Source organism: Ursus americanus, chromosome 3, assembly GCF_024610735.1.
Source record: "Ursus americanus isolate L20-20 chromosome 3, mUrsAme1.1.p, whole genome shotgun sequence".
Lineage (NCBI taxonomy): Eukaryota > Metazoa > Chordata > Mammalia > Carnivora > Ursidae > Ursus > Ursus americanus.
In genome coordinates this window covers 7,414,589-7,433,341 of record NC_142129.1, presented here as the reverse complement: position 1 = coordinate 7,433,341, position 18,753 = coordinate 7,414,589, and the positions used below count along the sequence as shown (strand labels likewise).

Here is an 18,753-nt window from a genome sequence, read left to right as displayed (position 1 = left end):
TGGCGCCGGCTGGGAACGGAGTCGGTGTGGCCACGGGCGCCCGGCCCACTCCCCGCCGTCCCGTCCCCACGGCCACCGGCCCACGTGCGTGCTCACTCGGCCTCTGCTTCCCGCGGTGGCTCGTGCACACAGGCTGCGGTCTGGGATGGGCACGTGCGCTCCTCCTGGTAAGACGGCCCCCACCCCGGGCCCAGGACAGTGGCAAGAGCCCGGCCCCGCAGGAGCCTCCAGGGGGGCCCCCGCGCTCTAGGCCGCACGGCACCGGCTGTCTCACACTATCAAGCCCCTTTTGTAGTCACTTCCTGGCCAGGGGACAGAAGGAAAAGGGAGACGGTGGCAGAGACTCCTCGCGGCCTCAGCAGCACGGCTCCCGGACCCCGTGGGATGCGGCCCGGCCTCCTCCAGGGACAGGAGCACCTGCACCTCCGCCCGTGCCCAGGCTTGGTGACACACGTGGAAGACGCAGCAGTGCAGTTCCCACAGTTCCTTGGAACATTCGGCGCGGGCAGGTTTGTCTAAATCGGTAAAAAGAATAGTAGCAGACCGTGTTCACATCCCAGCTTTCGGTGTCTGTAGTGTATCTGTCGCGGTTTTACAGAGATTCCCACCATAAACCAGGCAGAAAGCAGCCCCCCTTCCAGCCCTTGTGTCGTTCTGCCGAAGGTGGGAGACCCTTCGTGAGACCAGGCCCGCGTCTTGAACCCGTCCAGGATGGAGCGAGGACGCGGGGGGCACATGGCGGGAGCCGCGGCCGGTAAGCGGGTGAGTCAGGGGTGAGTCAGGGCCCCTCTCCAGTGGGCGCACCGCTGTGCGGGCGTGTGGAGAGCCGCGCCGCGCGTCTTGCCTTTCTTCCCCAGGCCGCCCGAGCCTAGCAAACCTGCGGCCCCGACGGCAGTTCTCGTCCAGGAGCGGCGGCCGAGGCTGCCTCCAGTGAGAGGCCGGGTGTCCCCGGAGCCTGCGGCACAAGGTCTGCAGGTTGAAGGAACCCCACTGGGGACCGGGCCGTGGAGCCCGTGGCCTAAGGGGAGGGTTTCCTCTCCCCCAGGGAGGAGAGCGGCGCGGGAGGACCTTAGCAGCTTGTGGGGTCACAGGTTCTGTGTAGACAGACCGCCGCCTGTCGCTCTTCGGGGCCTTTGTGGGAGGGCGGTGGGAACACGACCGCTCGGGCCCCGCGCGGCGCGGGCCAGGGGGGCAGCAGGTGGAGGGGCGCCTGCGATTTAAGCTGCTTCTGTTGACTGAGCGTTCTGAGAAGGCCTGTGTCCCTGCTGAACACTGGTGTCCAATGTTCCCTTGAAAGAATTCAGATTCCTCCCCGCCCAGATGAAAAATCACACAGGCTGCCCCCCATCTCTGAATTGAATCCCCCTTGTGATGAAGACAGTTTTGTTTTTAGAGCTCAGAGTAACTCGGCTGACGGGGTGACCTGCGTCTGTTGCCTGAACCTCCTCTCCCAGCTCGTGCGCCTGCCCAGCGCGGCCCAGACAGGGACCTGCCGTCACAGGTGAGCGTGGACTTTCTTCAACCGCGGCCCAGACAGGGACCTGCCGTCACAGGTGAGCGTGGACTTTCTTCAACCGCCTTCCCGGGGGTGCAGGTCACATCAGAGGCTCTACCCGCCGGATCTGTTGGACCCGTTCTAATGCCAGGAGCCAACACAGCCCACGCTTGAGGCCCGTCCCACAGGAGCCGACGTGTGCGCATCTTCCGCTGCTTCCAGTAAGAGCCCAGAGCGCTTCGGGTGTTTGACAAGATACCGAAGCTCTCGGGAAACGTACACATCGGGAGCCTTTCTTGATGAGCTCCATCCACAATTAAATTACTTGCTGTGTTTGTTCACACGCAGTTGTGGGGACGAGGGCAGTCGCCAAGCTTCCGGGCAGACGCAGGAGCAGGACTCAGCATCACTGAATGGGTGCTGTGAAGGCTGGAGAGTGAATAAACCAAGAGAATACTGAAAAATAATTAAGCAGCTTCTAGGTAGGTGATTATAGTTTGCGTTTAAGAAACTACTAAATACGGATTGAAAATAATTTTGCCAAGCAGAATGTTCAATGCCCTCAGCTCTGCCAGTGGGTTGGCCTGTGGGCGAGGGGCTGCCCGGACGCAGGTGTTGAGACCGTCATTACAGCCTTGGGTCATCTGCCTGTGGTTATGACCAGTGCGAGCACGGAAATTGGCCAGTGGGGCAACCTGTTGTCAAGCTGTGAACAACGTAGGCTAGTCCTAAACTGTCGGAAACACATCTTTATCCTGGGACGGTACCTGACTCCTGGAGCCGTCGTCCTTAGTCCTAGATTTTTCTCCAGTAGGGAAATAAGCACCAGGCTCGCACACATACACCTCCCAGTGGAGGGCTCGGGGAAGGGAGCACTCAATTTTTAAACTTAGCTTTTCCCCTTTTTGGCTTTGTTAATTGGGTATTTGAATACCTTATATGTCCAGCTCTGTGGCCTGCCCCTGCCCCTTTATAAAGGAAAATCGAAAGCAGGCCAGATCAGAGTCAAGATGCCCCATGTCACATGTGATTGGGCGCCTGTCCAGTACTCCTGATCAGAGTCTGTGAGCAGGACACAGGAGAGGCGCTCTTCAAATCCGGGTAGGAAAAGCTCGCTGTGCGGTGCTCAAAATGACAGCTCTCCATGAGAATTTTTACTTTGGCTGCAGGATGCATGTGGGTCTCTGGTGTCCTGAGTGAACAGGACCTCTCTGGACTCAAGGACCCACCCCCAGCTGCTGACACCCAGGGACAGGCTGGGAGCAGTCAGCGGCAGAAAAGCGGGGACTCGAAGCAGCTCCCCTTCCGGAGCGCCTATGGGGCAGGCTCCCAGCTGCGTGAGAACGAATGGGCTCTGTTCCCATCGAATGCCAAGGGCAGGATGTACGTGCAAGCGCCTGGGCCGGTGTGTGTGTGTGTGTGTCAGCAGACTCTCACCGTGTCCTGTGTGTCAGCAGACGCTCACCGTGTCCTGTGTGTGTGTGTGTGTGAAGTCAGCGGACTCTCACCGTGTCCTGCAAAACCAAACACCGCCGAGAACAGAAGAGCAGCACGTGCAAGAAGAGCAGAGCACCCGAGGCCAGGTCTTCTCGTTGCCGAAGCAAAGTGGCAAACTAACTTTATTTCAGGACTGGCGTTGCTACGGCTGATCCATCGATGCAGCGGAGACCAGAGTCTTGTCAATGTTGGCATCATTGGAAAGGTAGGTTTTAATTACGTTTCATATTATCACATTATGTAAATGAAACGTGTAACTCCTGAAATGGCAGCTATGCCCCAGACTGATGACGGCTCTCAGGGTCCAGGGAGCAAGCGCCCCATGGCCTTGACACTTGAGGAGGGTTTGGGGGTTTTTCTACTTCATCTTTTCTTCAAGAAAGAAAACGAGTTTGGGCATACCCATCACCTTCCAGAGGTAGGAAAGGAATCTCGCTGACACTCCTGGGTTTCTCAGCGTCTGTGTCTAGACCGTTCACGGAGTTCAGAGCTGTAGCCAGCTGGTCCGGCTGTGGTTTTACAAGGAGAGAGGCTCACAGGCGTCATGTGCTGGGCCGCTGGGACCCACCCGCCCCGACCCCAGCGCGTGGGCTTCGTCACTGACGGGCATCTTTCACTTACAACAGGCAATACTGGTGTTATAATTAGGCAGACTGTCAAGTACATGCATCTGTTATGTATCCTATATATATGTTACATTAATATATATTTTATGTTTGTTACTATCGCCTATGAACACTAATTTGCCCAATTATATTTAAGATTCACAGGAGGACGAGAGAGCCCAGGAGTTGAAGGTGAGTGTGCGCTCCTATTAGAGACGCGGTCTTTTTCTACCATCAGCAGACAGATCCGTACCATCAATGACCCAACAACAGGGGAAGTTCAAGTATTCTTTATTCAAAGTTGAAAACTGTACCATACTGCATTATTGCAAAAATTCACTGGTACAAAACACTTGGCAGCTGGTGAGAAGGCAATAAAAAGTTGATTTTTAAACTCATTACTATAAATTATTCTTACAGTACTTTGCAAATTCAGAATTTCAAACTGCATTTTTCTAAATTGCCCACAGTACTCGAGGTTCCTGAAGCTAAGGCAGCTGTTCCAGAGAGGAGGAGGGGGAGGATGAGGTAGCAGACGTCAAGGGATTTCCATTTCTCTTTCGATGCCCACGTACTTCAGGGCGTCGGCCTGGCTGTATCTGAAAGAGCACGAGAGAGCAGTGAGCGGGCGTCCGGCACAGCTGAGCGTCACACAGTCGCGCCTGCTTGTCCACTGAGTGCGCAGTGTCTCGGCAGCAGTGGGCGACGCCCGCGGCCGGGGCGCTGGTTCTAGTCTGGCTGAGAAGCGCACCAGCCTTCCCCGGCTCCCCGCCCCCCGCCGGCCCCGAGACACTGCTTCCCAGGGCAGGTCCGCACCTCACTACGAGGCCCGGCACCGGGGAGGCCTTGGAAAGAAGGGTGATCGGGCCCTGGGGAAGAGGGCAGAGAGCAGCCCCCGCCCCCGAGGGCCAGGCAAACAGGCAGCCTGACGAGGAGCGTGGGCCCCAGGGCCCCCTCAAAGGAAGCCTGGGGCGGCGGTGACCTCCCTGCAGGAGGGGGGCTTCCCCGGCTCCCGTCAGGGGTGGTTTCGAGGCGGCCTTCAGTGCGGCAGGTCGCCATGAAGCACGGCTACGCAAGGCCTTCGTCTCAATCCTCAAAAGTTAAGCTTCGTAAGGGGACAACTATTCAGCCACGGGATTTATTTAGCTACACCGTCCTCTGCTTGCCTTGAAATATACGTTCTTGTCAACTCACCCCCCAGGGCCTGACTACACTGCCAGCCTGAGGCCTGTGTGAAGCCCACGGTGGGGGGGCCGCGTGGCCTCAGCGTCCTGTGACTTTCCCCAGAAGGACCCCGACGCTGACCAGGTAGGATACAGGCCAACCAGGCCTTAACCGTTAAAGTAGTAAACGCTGAGGATGTGCTGAGTACGTTAGCAAGTAAAAAGAATGCAGTCGGTGTAAATACGCCGATGTTAGAAACCCGGGACAACCTCGATGGCAGGCCCGCTGCGAACCGATGCAAATGCAGCGAGCTCCCCTTTCCTTTCGAAAATGCACCTGCAGGAAGCCAGACGGGTCAGCACGACGTCAGCAGCTCCAGCACGGGCTGTCTGCATTCTTTTATCACACAGGCCTCATTTTATTGCTTCACAAGCACCTCCCCCCTCCCCCACACACACCGAAGGCTCGCGGCAGCGCTGCCTCGAGCAAGTCCGGCGGCGCCATTTTTCCAACAGCATTTGCTTACTCTTCACGTCTCCCACATTTTGGTCATTTGTTCTTGTAATAGTTCAGACTTTTCCATTATTATACCTGTTAAGGTGATCGGTGATCTTGGATGTCACTGCTGTCATTGTTTTGGGAGCCACGAACTGCACCCCCATGAGATGATGGATGTGAGGAAGAAACGTCAGGTGCGTCCTGACTGCACCACCGGCCGTTCCCGCCTCTGCTCCGGCCTCCCCAGTCCCCGGGACACAACACTACTGAAACCCGGCCGGCTGGTAACCCTGCAGTGACCTCTAAGTGTTCAAGTGAAAGGAAGAGTCCTAGGACCCTCCCTTTCAATCAAAAAGGAGAACAGATTAAGCTCAACGAGGAAGGCCTGTTGAAAACCAAGATAGACCACACACGAGGCCTCCTGCCTCAGCCAAGTCGTCGGTGCAAAGGAAAAATTCGCAAAAAAAACCAGAAGTTCTACTCCAAGGGCGCCTGACTGGCTCAGTCGGAAGAACATTTGACCCTTGGTCTTGGGGTTAAGTTCGAGCCCCACGTGGGGTATAGAAGATAAGTAAACTTTTTTGAAGTGCTACTCCAGGGAACACACGAATGATTAGGGAAACAACCTTATTGCTGCGTGGAGAAAGGGGCAGTGGTCTGCCCAGGAGACCACACCAGCCACACGCTCCCTTAAGCCAAAGCCTCATCCAGAGCCAGGCCCGGACTCTCCTCGGTTCTAGGACGGCTGAGAGGTGAGGACCTGCAGAAGGAACGTCTGAAGCTGGCAGAGGCCGCGTCAGGAGGCTCAAGGAAAGACGCCGTCCCCGTAACACAGGAGCGCAAGGTGAAGCAGCAAGCTTTCCAGAAGCTCCAGCTAGGATCACCGATGAAGGTGGCCGCACTAAACCACAGACTGTCCGCGCAGACGAGACAGCCTGCTCTTGGAGGAGACGCCAGCGAGGACTTTCGCAGCCGGAGAGGAGAAGGCAGCGCCTGGCTTCAAGCTTCAAAGGACAGGCGGACCCTCCTGTGAGGGGCTAATGCGGCTGGTGACCTGAGGCGGAAGCCGGTGCTCGGTGACCTGAAAACCCTAGGGTGCTTAAGACTGATGCTAAGTCCCCTCCGTCTGTGCTCTAGAAACGCAACAACTAAGACACAGCCAGAGGACAGAACCAGGCGTGGAGCCCGAAGACGGCACGGAGCTGCTGCAGAGTCCGGACCGAACGTGAGCGGACGAGGAGCCGCTGCTTCGGGCCGCGCCAAGCAAGGGGCTTCCCGGATGCGGCTCGTCCTGGCGGAGACGCCGAGACGATGCTTGAAACGACCACCGAGGATCGAGAACGTGACCGCAGCTCAGCTGACGAGGCAGCGGCAGGGCTCGGGAGGACGGACTCCGATTCTGAAGGCAGTTCTGCTGCGGGTAAAATGCCACCCGGCAGCACCGGCTGCGGCAGAGAAACCGTGACGGACGAGCCGTCGAGGCGGCGAACCGCACGCTTGTCTTACGAACCTGCACGGCCGCGCCGGCCTCCAGCGCCCAGCACCCTGATGGGTCGGCAGCGCCACCCAGACCCTCCAGCTGCGGAAAGACTACCATCCACTTTACTGCAGTGCTTGGGAACCGAACCCGCACTACCTGAGGTGTGCCTGGGTTTCAAAAATAACCATTCCTTGTGTAGTGGGAACTACGTTACCCAGAAGGTACAGCCCCTGACAGATAACCGGATGAATCCCTGTAAGAGTGAGTGGAAGAGCGACAAAGAGCAAAAAGACCCCCTTTGTCCAGGTCACACTAGAGATAAGCTGTTACCAACCTGTAATCAAAAAACAGCTCTTCACCAGTCTGGATGGCTCTCTTAGCAAAAATCCCTATCCTGTGATCGCCGTTAACCATCATAACTGGAAAGAGAAACACACTGGTGTCAGTGAGTTGAAGGCACGCACGCACGTCACCCTCCTCTGGCCCAGGGCTGCTCCGCCCCCCACCACTGGTCTGGAAGAGGTGCTGCTGGGAATGCTGGCTCCCTTAGCACCTACCTTTTGCATAGCAGTTCGGATTTACTGAATGATTTGCAAAACGAATTTTGTTACCCTTGCGGGTTGCATCCACCACAAAATCTAAAAAAAGAAGAAAAACAAGCGTCATCTAGTGAACCATTTCAGTCCTGGCTCTGTCAACACGAAGTCATTACAATTCCGGAGCCGCCCCTGGCTCTAGCTCTCCAGGACTTGCCTTTACAAACATGGAATCGAAACTCCTAACTTCAAGAATAAGCATTTCACATCTGAAATTACGTTTTTCATTCTACTCTCTGTGGCGCGTGTTCACACAAAGACCATATGCTGCATGTCCCAGCTGAGTTACTCTGAGGTTGGGGGTCAGACGTTTTCTTCGTTGCTCCCCCTGCCAGCAGCAATACCCACTGCGGCCTGAGGTCCTCTCCCCGAGAACATTGTCTAAAAACCCGCTCCCCTATTCTCACAGGCCTTGGAGAACACCCAAGGGAAGTCTGGGAGAGGCGGCACAATTCGGAGCTCCAGCCCCTTCCCAGGTCAGTTGGAGCACTAATGACACAGAGGCAGGGGGCCGAGTGGACCCCACAGCTGGGTGGTCAGGAGCGCAGCAGGAAAGCAGCGGCGGCAAGCTCGGAGCAGTCTGGCGCGGCCCCAGAGGCAGATGGCTCTGAACCATCTGGTCCAGCCTCGTTGGCTTGCAGACAAACAGCCCTTTCCTAAGCCTGTGCCAGGGAGTGAGGGATCCCAGGAGCTCGTAGGTGAAGATGCACCCTGGCCCCGCTCCCACACTGGAGCCCTGTGCCTTCCCGTCTGGACTCCAAGCAGCGGAGGGCTCCCGGCTGCCGCCCAGGAACCAGACAGCCCAAGTCAAACGTACCATTGTTCAAGTTGAACAGAAAGCTGCACATATATTTATCATATACTTTCCCTCTTCTGTCTGCTTCATCTTGAGAAATAATCTAAAAAGAAAGGCAGAGGGTAAGGCTGCTTTGCATTAGGTGATTGAGACTGGCAGGCACGCACGCAAGCTCCTCGGGAGAATGAGACCTTCGGGAGGGACCCCACAACCTGTCCCTACGGCTGGCCTCCCCCCCTCCGCCCCCATTCAGGCTACGTGCTGGTGTTTCACAACCAGGATCTTTTAAGGACTTCAACTCAGAACTAACATTTCCACATCGAAAGGAACTGTGCTTGCAGAAAGCAAGTGTTTTCACTAAAGAAAAAATACAAGCTGGGCGGGTTAATTCCAAAAATGAAGCCAGCCTGATGGTTTTTCCCTAACTCTACAACTAAAAAGGCATATGATTAATGACACTGTCGTTCCTAGATTCTTAGCAGTTAGGCCGTGGCTTAAGTAGGGCGGACTGTACAGCACAAAGCTCTTGTTCTCCCCCTCGTCCCCAGATGAGAAGTGCTAAATGTGACAAGGACTGAAGCAGTCTATTTACCAAGCAAGCCAAACCCGCAAGCAGGAGTTCAGTCCAGGCTGAAAAGGCATTTTTTTATTAATTCACTCTAATCCAATGACATCAGCCCAAAACCAAGGAAAGTTACATAGGATCCCACACGAATCCATGGGATCCGTGTACACTGTCCTGAAACTGGGTCCCCCTCGCCTTACCTCTCCACAGTACTCCGAGATGAATTCATTCTTCTGTACGGGGTCTTTGATGAAGATGCCCCAGCCTGCCACGTCGGACGGCGCCAGCAATAAATGCTAGAGAAGAACGCACGCACAGCCGCATCAGCAAAGGAGCAGAGACGCAGGGCCGACACGTGGGCTACAAGATGACCCGCCGTCCGTCCTCGGCCCCGTTCCAGAGCAGTCACTCAACCAGACGCTGTCGGCAGGAGAGCTCTGAGCACCCCGAACCGAGGGGCCAGCTTCCCAGGTATTGGAAAAGCACGGCTTCCTTTGTAAGTAAAGCTATCTTTGGTCCTACCATTAAGCAAATGAAACCCTGTTGGTAAAAAGTACGTTCTCCTGTGTCGGGAGTTCTCCAAGCAGTCTGCAAAGGTGCGTCAATGTGAACGGTTTCCAAACATCAACAAGTATGGGGCGGGGGGGGGAGACAGGACTGAGCAGGGGGCCCTGGGGACTGTCCCAGCATCAATGTGACGTGAGGACGAAATTCACAACCTAGCATAAGAAAACCACCTAACCCCTGAGCCTGGCCAGCCAGTGCTGGCGGTGACCCCAGTTACGTGCTAGGACGGCTCCGGACCCTAAGCTGGGAACGTGCCTCTGTTCTGACGGGAACGCATCTACTCCCACGGGGCCTGTGTACAACTAGAAAAATGCCTCTCCTGCCTCTGCTGCCATCCGGGGCTGGTGTCGGCAGGGGAAGGTGTCCCGTTGAAAACGGAGGACTGACCGCCTAGGTCTTCCCCTCCAAGCCCCGTCTTGCCCCCACCACCGCAGCACCCGGGACCCCCTTCGCTTTAGCGAGCAGCAGCGGCGAGCCGGCCGCTGGCAGGAGGAGGCGAGCACACCTTCTTGGAGCCGCGCTGGATGCTGCAGTTCTTGCAGGACACGTTCTTGCTGTCCCAGTGGTCGGCGGCGCCGCAGGTGAGGCAGAGGTCAGGGTCGCACTCGCGCACGGCCAGGTAGCACGGGCACTGCTTGGTGTTGCACTGCGCCTTGCAGCGGCAGCCGGGGAAGCGGTTCTGACCTTCGGGAAGAGGGTCCTCGTCATCTGCGGGCCTTGCGGGTCTGGGAGCGCGCAGAGCCTGGACTCTGTCGGGTCCCCTCACCCCCAGGTCCCCCTCCCCCACCCAGACCCGAGAGGAAACTGAAGGGACAGGAAGGAAGAGCTGTCACTACTGAAAACGAGCCCCACTGAGCTGGCTTTCCATTCGTATTTGTCAGGTGGCACGTGTATGGAAAAGCTCTTTGATTTATAAAGTGGGTGTGAAGGAAGGGTTTAGACGAAAGAAGAGCCATGGCTCATGACCCTTCTCTGGGTCCGCAGTGCTAGACCCTTCTTGGTGTCCAAGCTGCCTATGCCGTTTCGTTAAATGCTGAGTGTCACCTCGACGGTGACTTCTGCGCCCGGCATGCTGACCACTTCCGGGACCCGGCTAGATGCCCTTTACATTCTGTGCCAACTTGACTATGATTTAATTTAAACAATCCAGTGCTGCCTGACCTGCCCACAGACACGCGCTGGCCACCAGCGCCCCATAAATCCTTATAGAATAAATGCATTTCCTAAAACGCTAAAAAAGGGAAACAAGCAAGAGCTGCTATGCTGTCGTTTACTATTTTAAACTGCTGCCCAAAAGCCTCTAATTTTCATGCAGTTCATCAAAGCAAATACTTACACTCTGAACTACACTGACAAAACTTTTCACAAAAATTTTGTGCGATCACGCAAGGGCACGAACTGTCACAAGGCTGCCGTGGATGGTCACAGGGTTGGTAGTTGTAAACGTGGTTCGAGGAGCCATCTGCGTAAGGAGAGAACAGCACGCAGCTCAATCCAGAGGCACTCAAACACCACGAGCAAGAACGTGTCCTTCCCCGGTACACTGGCGGGCAGCACGTCTTCCGTACTGCGTGTGCGCGGTGATGGCAGCTACCACCTCCCACCCCCCACGTGCCTGGCGAGTCCAGAGGACTCCCCTCCCTGGCTGACCCACTCCCGCTGCACCAGAGGACTAACTGGACGTGAATCAGCAGACATCCTCCGTCTAAATGGGTTTAAGGTACAGAAGTCAAGTACATCAGACTACCCCAAACGCTAATCCAGTTACTATTGTTAAACGAGTAAACATTTTGAATTATGAAGGTGAACAGAAAGATGCTAACCCTTTTTCAGCTGTATCTTTCTGCAGTGTGCAGCCCACAACCTGCAAAACACAAAACTCAGGTCATCTTTGTGCAGCCGGGGAGTGTGTGACGGCACAAATCCAACCGAAGCTACGAGACAGTCAGCGTGGGCCCCGAGCGGAACAGTGCTTTGACAAGAACAGCTGACCCTTGAACAAGGCGGGGTTGGGGGTGTGAACGTCCCACACCATCCCCCCCAAGATCTGCACGTAAGTTTTGACTCCCCAAAAACAGCCTGTGGACCATAAGCCTCACTGGTAACTGACTGGTACAGATTTTCTATGTCACATGTATTATATGGTGTCCTTACAATAAAGTAAGCTAGAGAGAAAATACAGAGAAACTATATGTGCAGGACCAGAAAACACATGTTAAGTGGCCCCATGTTGTTCGAGGGTCCGCTGTTAACCACGCAGGAGGGCTCACCCCCCCCCACCTCTGCGGGAGCGCGGGCCGCCCTGGGGGAGCCAGCCCCTCCAGCCCTGGCTTTCCGTGGCAGGCCACGTCTACCTGGGTTTACTCGGAAGTGGGTGAGCCTGAAATAACAGCATGTGTCTAATTTCAGGCATCTGTAGTCATTCCACTGCGCTATACGATCAGAATTCAACCAAGAGATACAGCTATTTCTACTAAAGCCTAAATTCCTGTGGGGAAAACTATATTCTTCCAGTTCTAAATTAAATGGTCCACCCTTCATAAAGAAAGGGAATGTGAGCCTGCGCAGAGCTGAAGTGTCGTCCTTTACCCTTACCCGGCTGTGCTGCTCTCCCCAGACCGAGCGGGCCGGAGGAAAGGTACGCGGATGGGCGTGGTTTCCGGCTCCACACTTAATACAAGTAGCCTGCCCGAAAACCCTCCCCGGGCTCCTCGCTCCGCATGAGCCCTGTGACAGGTGACCTCCACCAGGTTGAAAGCGGGGTGTCTGTAGAGACCAGAAAGCAACCCCGCACCTGGAGAACACGGGCTCCTAGAATAAAAGCCGGCTCAGCCCTCCCATCAGCCCTCAAGAAGCCGGCCCAGGGCCACATCCGAGATCCCTCTCAGAGCAAGTGGAGCCTTTACTGCAGAAGCTACTAACCAGGTTTCCTTAACTAAACTGCAGCATGGTGACCGTCATTTTTAGGACTCTCCACACACCAAGTCTACTGCAGGCTTAAGAGAGACGACACACGAGCGCCTAGGCCAGCACGACTCCAGGGTCCGTAGCCGAACGGAGGCTCAGCCCTCGCACGGCCGCACGCAGGCTTACCGGTGTTTCCTCTTCTTCTTCCTCGGGGGGGTGTCCACATCCTCGGCCGGAGCGGGAGCTATGATACTCGATTCTTTGACACGAAACTCATACACCTGACAAGAGGCACCGTCACAGGGCCGTGAGCCCCGTGTGCTCAGGCAAACCTGTCTTAGGCTCGCCCGTACCAGAAAGCTCTCGGTCTCGGCCGAGGCGCTGCCAGGGGCCGGGGATACAGCGGAAAGCAGGGCAGACACTGACCCGACCCTCACGCGGGGAGAGCGGCTGCCACCACGCTCTGGGCAAGAGCTGCAGGGCTAGCCTAAAGTCTCAGCAGCTTTGTAGATCTCCTCCCTGAAATCTCTGAAGTCAGAAGAATCATTTTCATTCAGTTCCCGCTCAGTGAAAAACAAATCTACCTCTTTTTCAGGAGAGGAACAGGAGCTCAAGAATAACCAAAAATGATCTGTTTGGACAGTGCTGACTTATGTTCCCTCTATCTCAAGTTCTTGAACAGTACTTTATCAGATGTGCTTACCTGTCGACAAGTTTTGGTCCCAATGAGCCTGGCAATGGCACAGAAATTGTCATAATACGTGCCAATGAGGACCCTGAACATCGAGGCCTCAGCACCGCTCCACTCCACGTTCTCAGGAGGCTCAATGTTTGGCTTCATCTTTATTGGCGTTTGACACCGAGAATTTGCTTCTAGAAAACCAAAGTTAAGCATTGGTCAAGAAATGACAACTGGAGAACAGTATTAAGAAGTAAAATTCGGGGGGCGCCTGGGTGGCTCAGTCATTAAGCGTCTGCCTTCAGCTCAGGGTGTGATCCCGGGGTTCTGGGATCGAGCCCTGCATCAGGCTCCTCCGCTAGGAGCCTGCTTCTTCCTCTCCCACTCCCCCTGCTTGTGTTCCCTCTCTCGCTGGCTGTCTCTCCCTGTCAAATAAATAAATAAAATCTTTAAAAAAAAAAAAGTAAAATTCAGGGCCTGGGTGGCTCAGTTGGTTAAACGTCTGCCTTCAGCTCAGGTCATGATCTCAGAGTCCTGGGATCGAGCCCCACATCAGGCTCCCAGCTGAGTGGGGAGTCTGCTGCTTCCTCTGCCTCTGCCCCTACCCTCTTGCTTGTGCTCTCTCTCACTCTCAAATAAATGAAAAAAGCAAGAAGTGAACCATCTTGAAAATAAACAATCAAGCCTCCCATGGGACACAAGGCTGGGCTGCCTTTAACACAGCCTTGTCAGGTCTGAGCGGACAGGCGGCAGGCTGGCTCAGGCCTAGGAACACGTGGCTCTTAATCTCGGAGTTGTGAGTTCATGCCCCACACTGGGTTTAAAGCTTACTTCAAAAAAAATTTTTTAAATAAAATATAAGTTGAGGGGGTCTGCTGTTGTTACTCATGGTGTAAGTTAAGTTACAGGATGAAAGGACAAGCCCAGCAGTAAAACACTCGTTGGGAGTGCGCATGGGTTCTCCCAACCGTAACTATGCCCAGAACAGCCACCAGCTTAAAGCAAGTGATGCCCCGTCCGAGAAGGATGGAGAAAGGACAGTGACACCCAACCTGACCACACTGCGTCGTCAGCCTTCCCACAACCCGGCAGGCAGTCCTCACAGGCAGGGTCGGGGTGCAGGCAGAAGGCAGCACAAATTCCGCTCCACACCCTGAGCCAGCTCTCTGCTCTCGGCCTTGTCCTCACCAAGAACTCACTGAGTGAAGGGTGCAGCCTTCATCCGGGTCTTACCCGAGGAGCTGGAAGTCTCATCCTTTTTCTCCTCCTCCTCTTTATCGTTGTTCTCGCCGCCTGTCTCAGTGCCCGCTTCCCTGTCGCTGTCTGTGTCCTTGGACTCCAGCACGTTGATGGTGGGGGTGCTGGGCCGGCTGCTGTTGTTGGGGAGCCTGCCTCTCCTGCGGCCGCCGGGCCGCTTCGGCGGGGTCTTGATCCGCTCCGCGGTAAGGGCGGCAGCGAACTCCTTTGCTCCCTCCTACAAAGTGAAAAATGTGTACATCGAGGTCAAGTTCTACAACTCTTCGTTGGATGAGAAAAAAAGGATTGCATAAAGCAAGTTAGTCAATAAATGTATCACAGCCATTTTTACAAGCCCTCATTTGCATATCTAGATGCTCTTGGTTTTCTATCTGCTTCTGATAGTTTGGAACTCTCAGAAAGGTACATATAGGTTCTCTTTGTGCTACAGGATGTGAGATCCAACAAGACAATTTTATGTGAGCTTGTGAATTATATAAAGTGATTGTAAGTTAAAATATAAAAAAATAAGTCTCTTTAAACATGAACTTTTATGAGAAGAATCGTGGCTAACGTGCATCCAGAGTCAGACTTTCCTAGTTCAGGTTTTCTTAAGCTACCTCTCTGCGGTAATATTTGAAGTACACCAGAAAAATACAAAACAGAGAAGCATACTGGACTTTGCTGCTTCCTGCCTTATTATTCAAACACCCCATTTTTTCCTGGGGGGGATGCACAGCCCCTGAAGTCATGAAAGGAACTTGGGGAGCAAGGCTGGGAGCACTGCATTCTGCACAAGCGAGTCCATAATCCAGTCGCAGAGAGTATGAAGCAACAGTAAGATCATGGATTATAGAGAGACCACAGAAACATCTTGGATGAGCCAAATAAAATTCTGCCTTTAGAGTATTATAAAATGGTGTTCAAGAATCCCATTTTTAGTGGCAGTGGAAGGGAGAAGTTTGAGCACAGCCAACAGTTTTATACTTCATTCTACAAAAACCAAATTGCTTAAAAATAGGATACCTTCTGCAGGTGCCATTCAATGACTCTTCTGTCCAAAATCCAACAGGCAATATTACCCATTTAGTTCCTAGGTAGGAGTGGCTTGGTTCCAAGAGGGAAAATGGTAAAAATAAGATAGTACCCGTAAAAAACAACTTTTCTACCTCATATGCTCCTAAACCCTTACTTTTTCTCCATCCCTATCACCTGACTCAAACTGATACCATGGGTCTAAGACTCGAGAAGGGCTAGGCTGGGGAAGGCTCAGAACTCCCGCATACAGTCACCGAGCCTCTGGGGCTTAAGGAGCTAACTGTGCTTCTCACTCTCATCAACTTGGTGGCAGGTGTAAGAGTCCTTGATCCTAAAGGCATTGGAAGGTTGCTGAAGCGATTAACACAAAGAATAATCCAAGATTCATGAAGGCCTAGAACGTGCAGTACGTAGCAGCTAGAAAGAACCCGCACGGGTGAGACTCTCTGCCTAGCATGTGGCCAAAGTATGGGAGCAACAGCGCCAACGCCGCCTTCGCAGACCTCGCCACACTCCACCAGGAAGACTCCTCCAGCGCCCTGTGGGTCGTGCAGCACTCGAGCTTACCAAGTGCTGGTAACACTGTGGTCCACAAGGTTTGTTGTCTAGAGCCGTCTCGGTGTTCTTCCGCTTGTAAGTATTGGGTGTTGCGTGAAAAGCTGCAAAATAAACATAAAATATCCAAATATAACTATATTTACTTTTTCATTTCCACCATTTCAATGGAAAAAGTCAGTTAAACTTGCCAATGTATTGTTTCCGGGACAGAACTTTCCTTCAAGCTCTTACTGAATCATCTCCATGTATTCTCCTCGACTCTCCCCTGGAACACTGCCACTCCAACCCACCAACCCCTAACAAGGGAGGAAACCGTAAATTCTGGAATAATTAGTGAGTCCCTACTTTTCTCCTTACAAGTATAATTGACGCACATAACTCTAAACTCTGATTATGAACATTTAGTCTTTGATATCGTCATAGAAACTGATATATCCCCTCTACAAGGAAATCAGATTTCCTATTTTTACCAGAAGAATTCTGGCATCTATAATTTCTTGATTCCCAAAAGAAGGTCAACAATCAGCCGTCAAAATGGAGAAAAATAGGATAGCACTTGTTAAAAAACTAGTTTTTAAAAATAAAGAGGATGGGGTTGCGGGGGTGGCTCAGTCCGTTAAGCGGCCAACTCTTGATTTTGGCTCAGGTCATGATCTCAGGGTCCCAGGATCGAGTCCCATGTAGGGCCCTGCACTCAGCAGGGAGTCTGCTTTTCTCCCTCGCCCTCTGCCCCTCCACTTGTCCTCGCTCGCTCTCTAAAATAAATAAATCTTCAAAAATAAAGAGGACAAGGGTGCCTGGCTGGCTCAGCTGGAAGAGCATGCAGCTCTTGAACTCAGGGTCATGAGTGGTCATGAGTTCGAGCCCCATGCTGGGTGTAGAGATTAAATAAATAGACTTTTAAATAAATAAAGAGGACAGCCTCAGACTACTGAAATTCAGTTTCTTCAGATCACACACAATTCAGCAATCTAGTGAAAGCTTATAGTCAGCACCCTTGTATAGGAAACACAGTCACATAAAACAGTTTTTTTTTTTTTTTTTTTGGTTAAAGATGTTATTTATTTATTCGACAGAGATAGAGACAGCCAGCGAGAGAGGGAACACAAGCAGGGGGAGTGGGAGAGGAAGAAGCAGGCTCCTAGCGGAGGAGCCTGATGTGGGGCTCGATCCCATAACGCCGGGATCACACCCTGAGCCGAAGGCAAATGCTTAACTGCTGTGCCACCCAGGCGCCCCACATAAAACAGGTTCTAGAAAGAAGTGTTTGAAATTTAAAAATCCCCAAATAATGCGATAACAAAAAGATTCTAATTCTAGTACAAGAGTGAACTAAGCATTAACGCACAGCAGTGAGAACTTGGAGAAACCCTCGAGAAAAGCCTACTTCCAGCTACGAAGGCAAATGCTAGAAATGCCCTGTTCAGAATTACACAAGATGAAAATCACCTTAATTTGGATAAAGTAAGTGACATATTCATGAAACAAACCATTTAAAAAATATCTGTAGGGGAGCCTGGGTGGCTCAGTCAGTTAAGCGCCCGACTCATGGTTTCAGCCCAGGTCCTGATCTCATGAGTTATGGGATCGAGCCCCAAGTCGGGCTCCAGGCTCAGTGTGGAGTCTGTTAGAATCTCTCCGTCCACCTCTGCCCCTCCCCCAACCCGAGCACATGCTCTCTCTACCCAAAAATAAATCTTTAAAAAAAAAAAAAAAAGTCTATAAAAAGCCATACTTCTATCCATAGAACTTAAATGGGAAAGACAGACTGATAAGGGAAATAAGGGGGAAAAGACATGTTTTTGAAGTAGAAATTCAAGACTCAAACTCTGTTTCAAGTGTGTGTTAGATTTCCCTGTGAGATGAGAGACTGATACAACTAATTTAGCAATGGATTATGGTTTTGAACAGGTGAGGACCCCTAAAATACAAAGTCTGAGCCTACAAAAGGTTACGGTCACATCAGCAGCAAGGAATTACATCAATCCAAAAAATAAGATCGCCCTTAGCCAGTCAGCACGTACAGAGTAATCTGTTTTTGGTAAAATTTGTTTTTAGTGTGGCTGTCTCCCCTATTTATGGATTGATGTTCTTGATTTCACCTGATCCAGTGAAAAATACAAAGGCACATACATATCTGTACACACACATGCACGGGAGGACAGCAGCCCCTGCCAGTCCTGCGCTGGGAGAGGCCATAGAGACACCAGAGCAAAGTCACAGAACACTCACCAGCCACATTCTGATTATGAAGGAAAAATTAATACACTAATCATCAAAGGTAAAAAAACATTCTTCATTTCACATTGCACTTAGCTCAAGAAAGAGAACTATTCTCCTTACTAGACTTCCCTCAGCAGAATTTCAAACTTCAATTGTTCAAGAAAACTAGGTATATAAAGAATTCCCTCTTCTAGAAATAGAAATGTCTTAACTATTTGAGATTTTTTCAGAATACTTAATATTTTCACATAGGCATCTTGAAATACTGGTATTTCAAATAAGTTATTAAAATATTTTTCTAGCTAAATAAATTATGGGGGAGAACATATAAAATTCCCTGATCAAGAAATTATTAGAAAATTGAAGCATGGTGCTTTCTTAAAAACTTTATATAAAGGAGAGAACATGGAATGTTGAGGGGTTTTGTTTTTGTTTAATTTCAAAAGCAGCCTGTAGAATCTTGATGAAAATCTAAAGGCTTCAAGCAAAGGTAAGAGGACTGTTACGAGGCACGGTTCCAGCTATTCCCTATCCCTGTACGTGAGTAAACTGGCAATTCTAAAAAAATGGCTTAAAAATACAGAGCAGACCCTCAGAATGTTCTAATGTTTCACCAAGTAATGATGCCTCAAACACAGAACTGGGGAATCAGAGAATCACAGAGTTGGCACAGACCTCAGCCATCACCTATTTCCAGTGGTGATTTTACAAGTCAGGAAACAGGACTAACGGGAATAATTCGCGTGGCTAGTTAGCTGACAGCAGGTGTGCCAAGACCCTCATCCAGCAAGCCCGCCACATGGAGGAAGAGAAATCTCCCCTCTGGAATGTAACACGTCTCTTAAATAC

General features: G+C 52.2%; 1 protein-coding gene and 1 long non-coding RNA gene across 14 annotated transcripts in view; one reads left to right on the top strand and one right to left on the bottom strand.

Annotated features, from left to right (window-relative positions):
• Window positions 1–3,872: 3,872 nt before the first annotated feature.
• The window catches only part of EZH2 (enhancer of zeste 2 polycomb repressive complex 2 subunit), a 64,996-nt gene continuing 50,115 nt past the window's right edge, over window positions 3,873–18,753 (bottom strand). For all 13 annotated transcript variants that reach the window (XM_045792406.2, XM_045792404.2, XM_045792403.2 and 10 more), the window contains 12 exons: window positions 15,691–15,782; window positions 14,083–14,323; window positions 12,874–13,043; window positions 12,357–12,451; window positions 11,087–11,127; window positions 10,600–10,725; window positions 9,769–9,947; window positions 8,897–8,992; window positions 8,153–8,234; window positions 7,297–7,377; window positions 7,074–7,158; window positions 3,873–4,196 (listed from right to left, as the gene is read on the bottom strand). In XM_045792406.2, coding sequence (XP_045648362.1) covers window positions 4,136–4,196; window positions 7,074–7,158; window positions 7,297–7,377; window positions 8,153–8,234; window positions 8,897–8,992; window positions 9,769–9,947; window positions 10,600–10,725; window positions 11,087–11,127; window positions 12,357–12,451; window positions 12,874–13,043; window positions 14,083–14,323; window positions 15,691–15,782 — 1,349 coding nt within the window. In that variant the 3' untranslated portion in view covers window positions 3,873–4,135. The remainder of the gene's footprint in view (window positions 4,197–7,073; window positions 7,159–7,296; window positions 7,378–8,152; window positions 8,235–8,896; window positions 8,993–9,768; window positions 9,948–10,599; window positions 10,726–11,086; window positions 11,128–12,356; window positions 12,452–12,873; window positions 13,044–14,082; window positions 14,324–15,690; window positions 15,783–18,753) is intronic.
• Window positions 4,196–17,398, top strand: LOC148110329 (uncharacterized). Its single transcript, XR_015723780.1, has 2 exons — window positions 4,196–4,905; window positions 8,907–17,398. It is a non-coding gene; the product is annotated as an uncharacterized LOC148110329 (long non-coding RNA).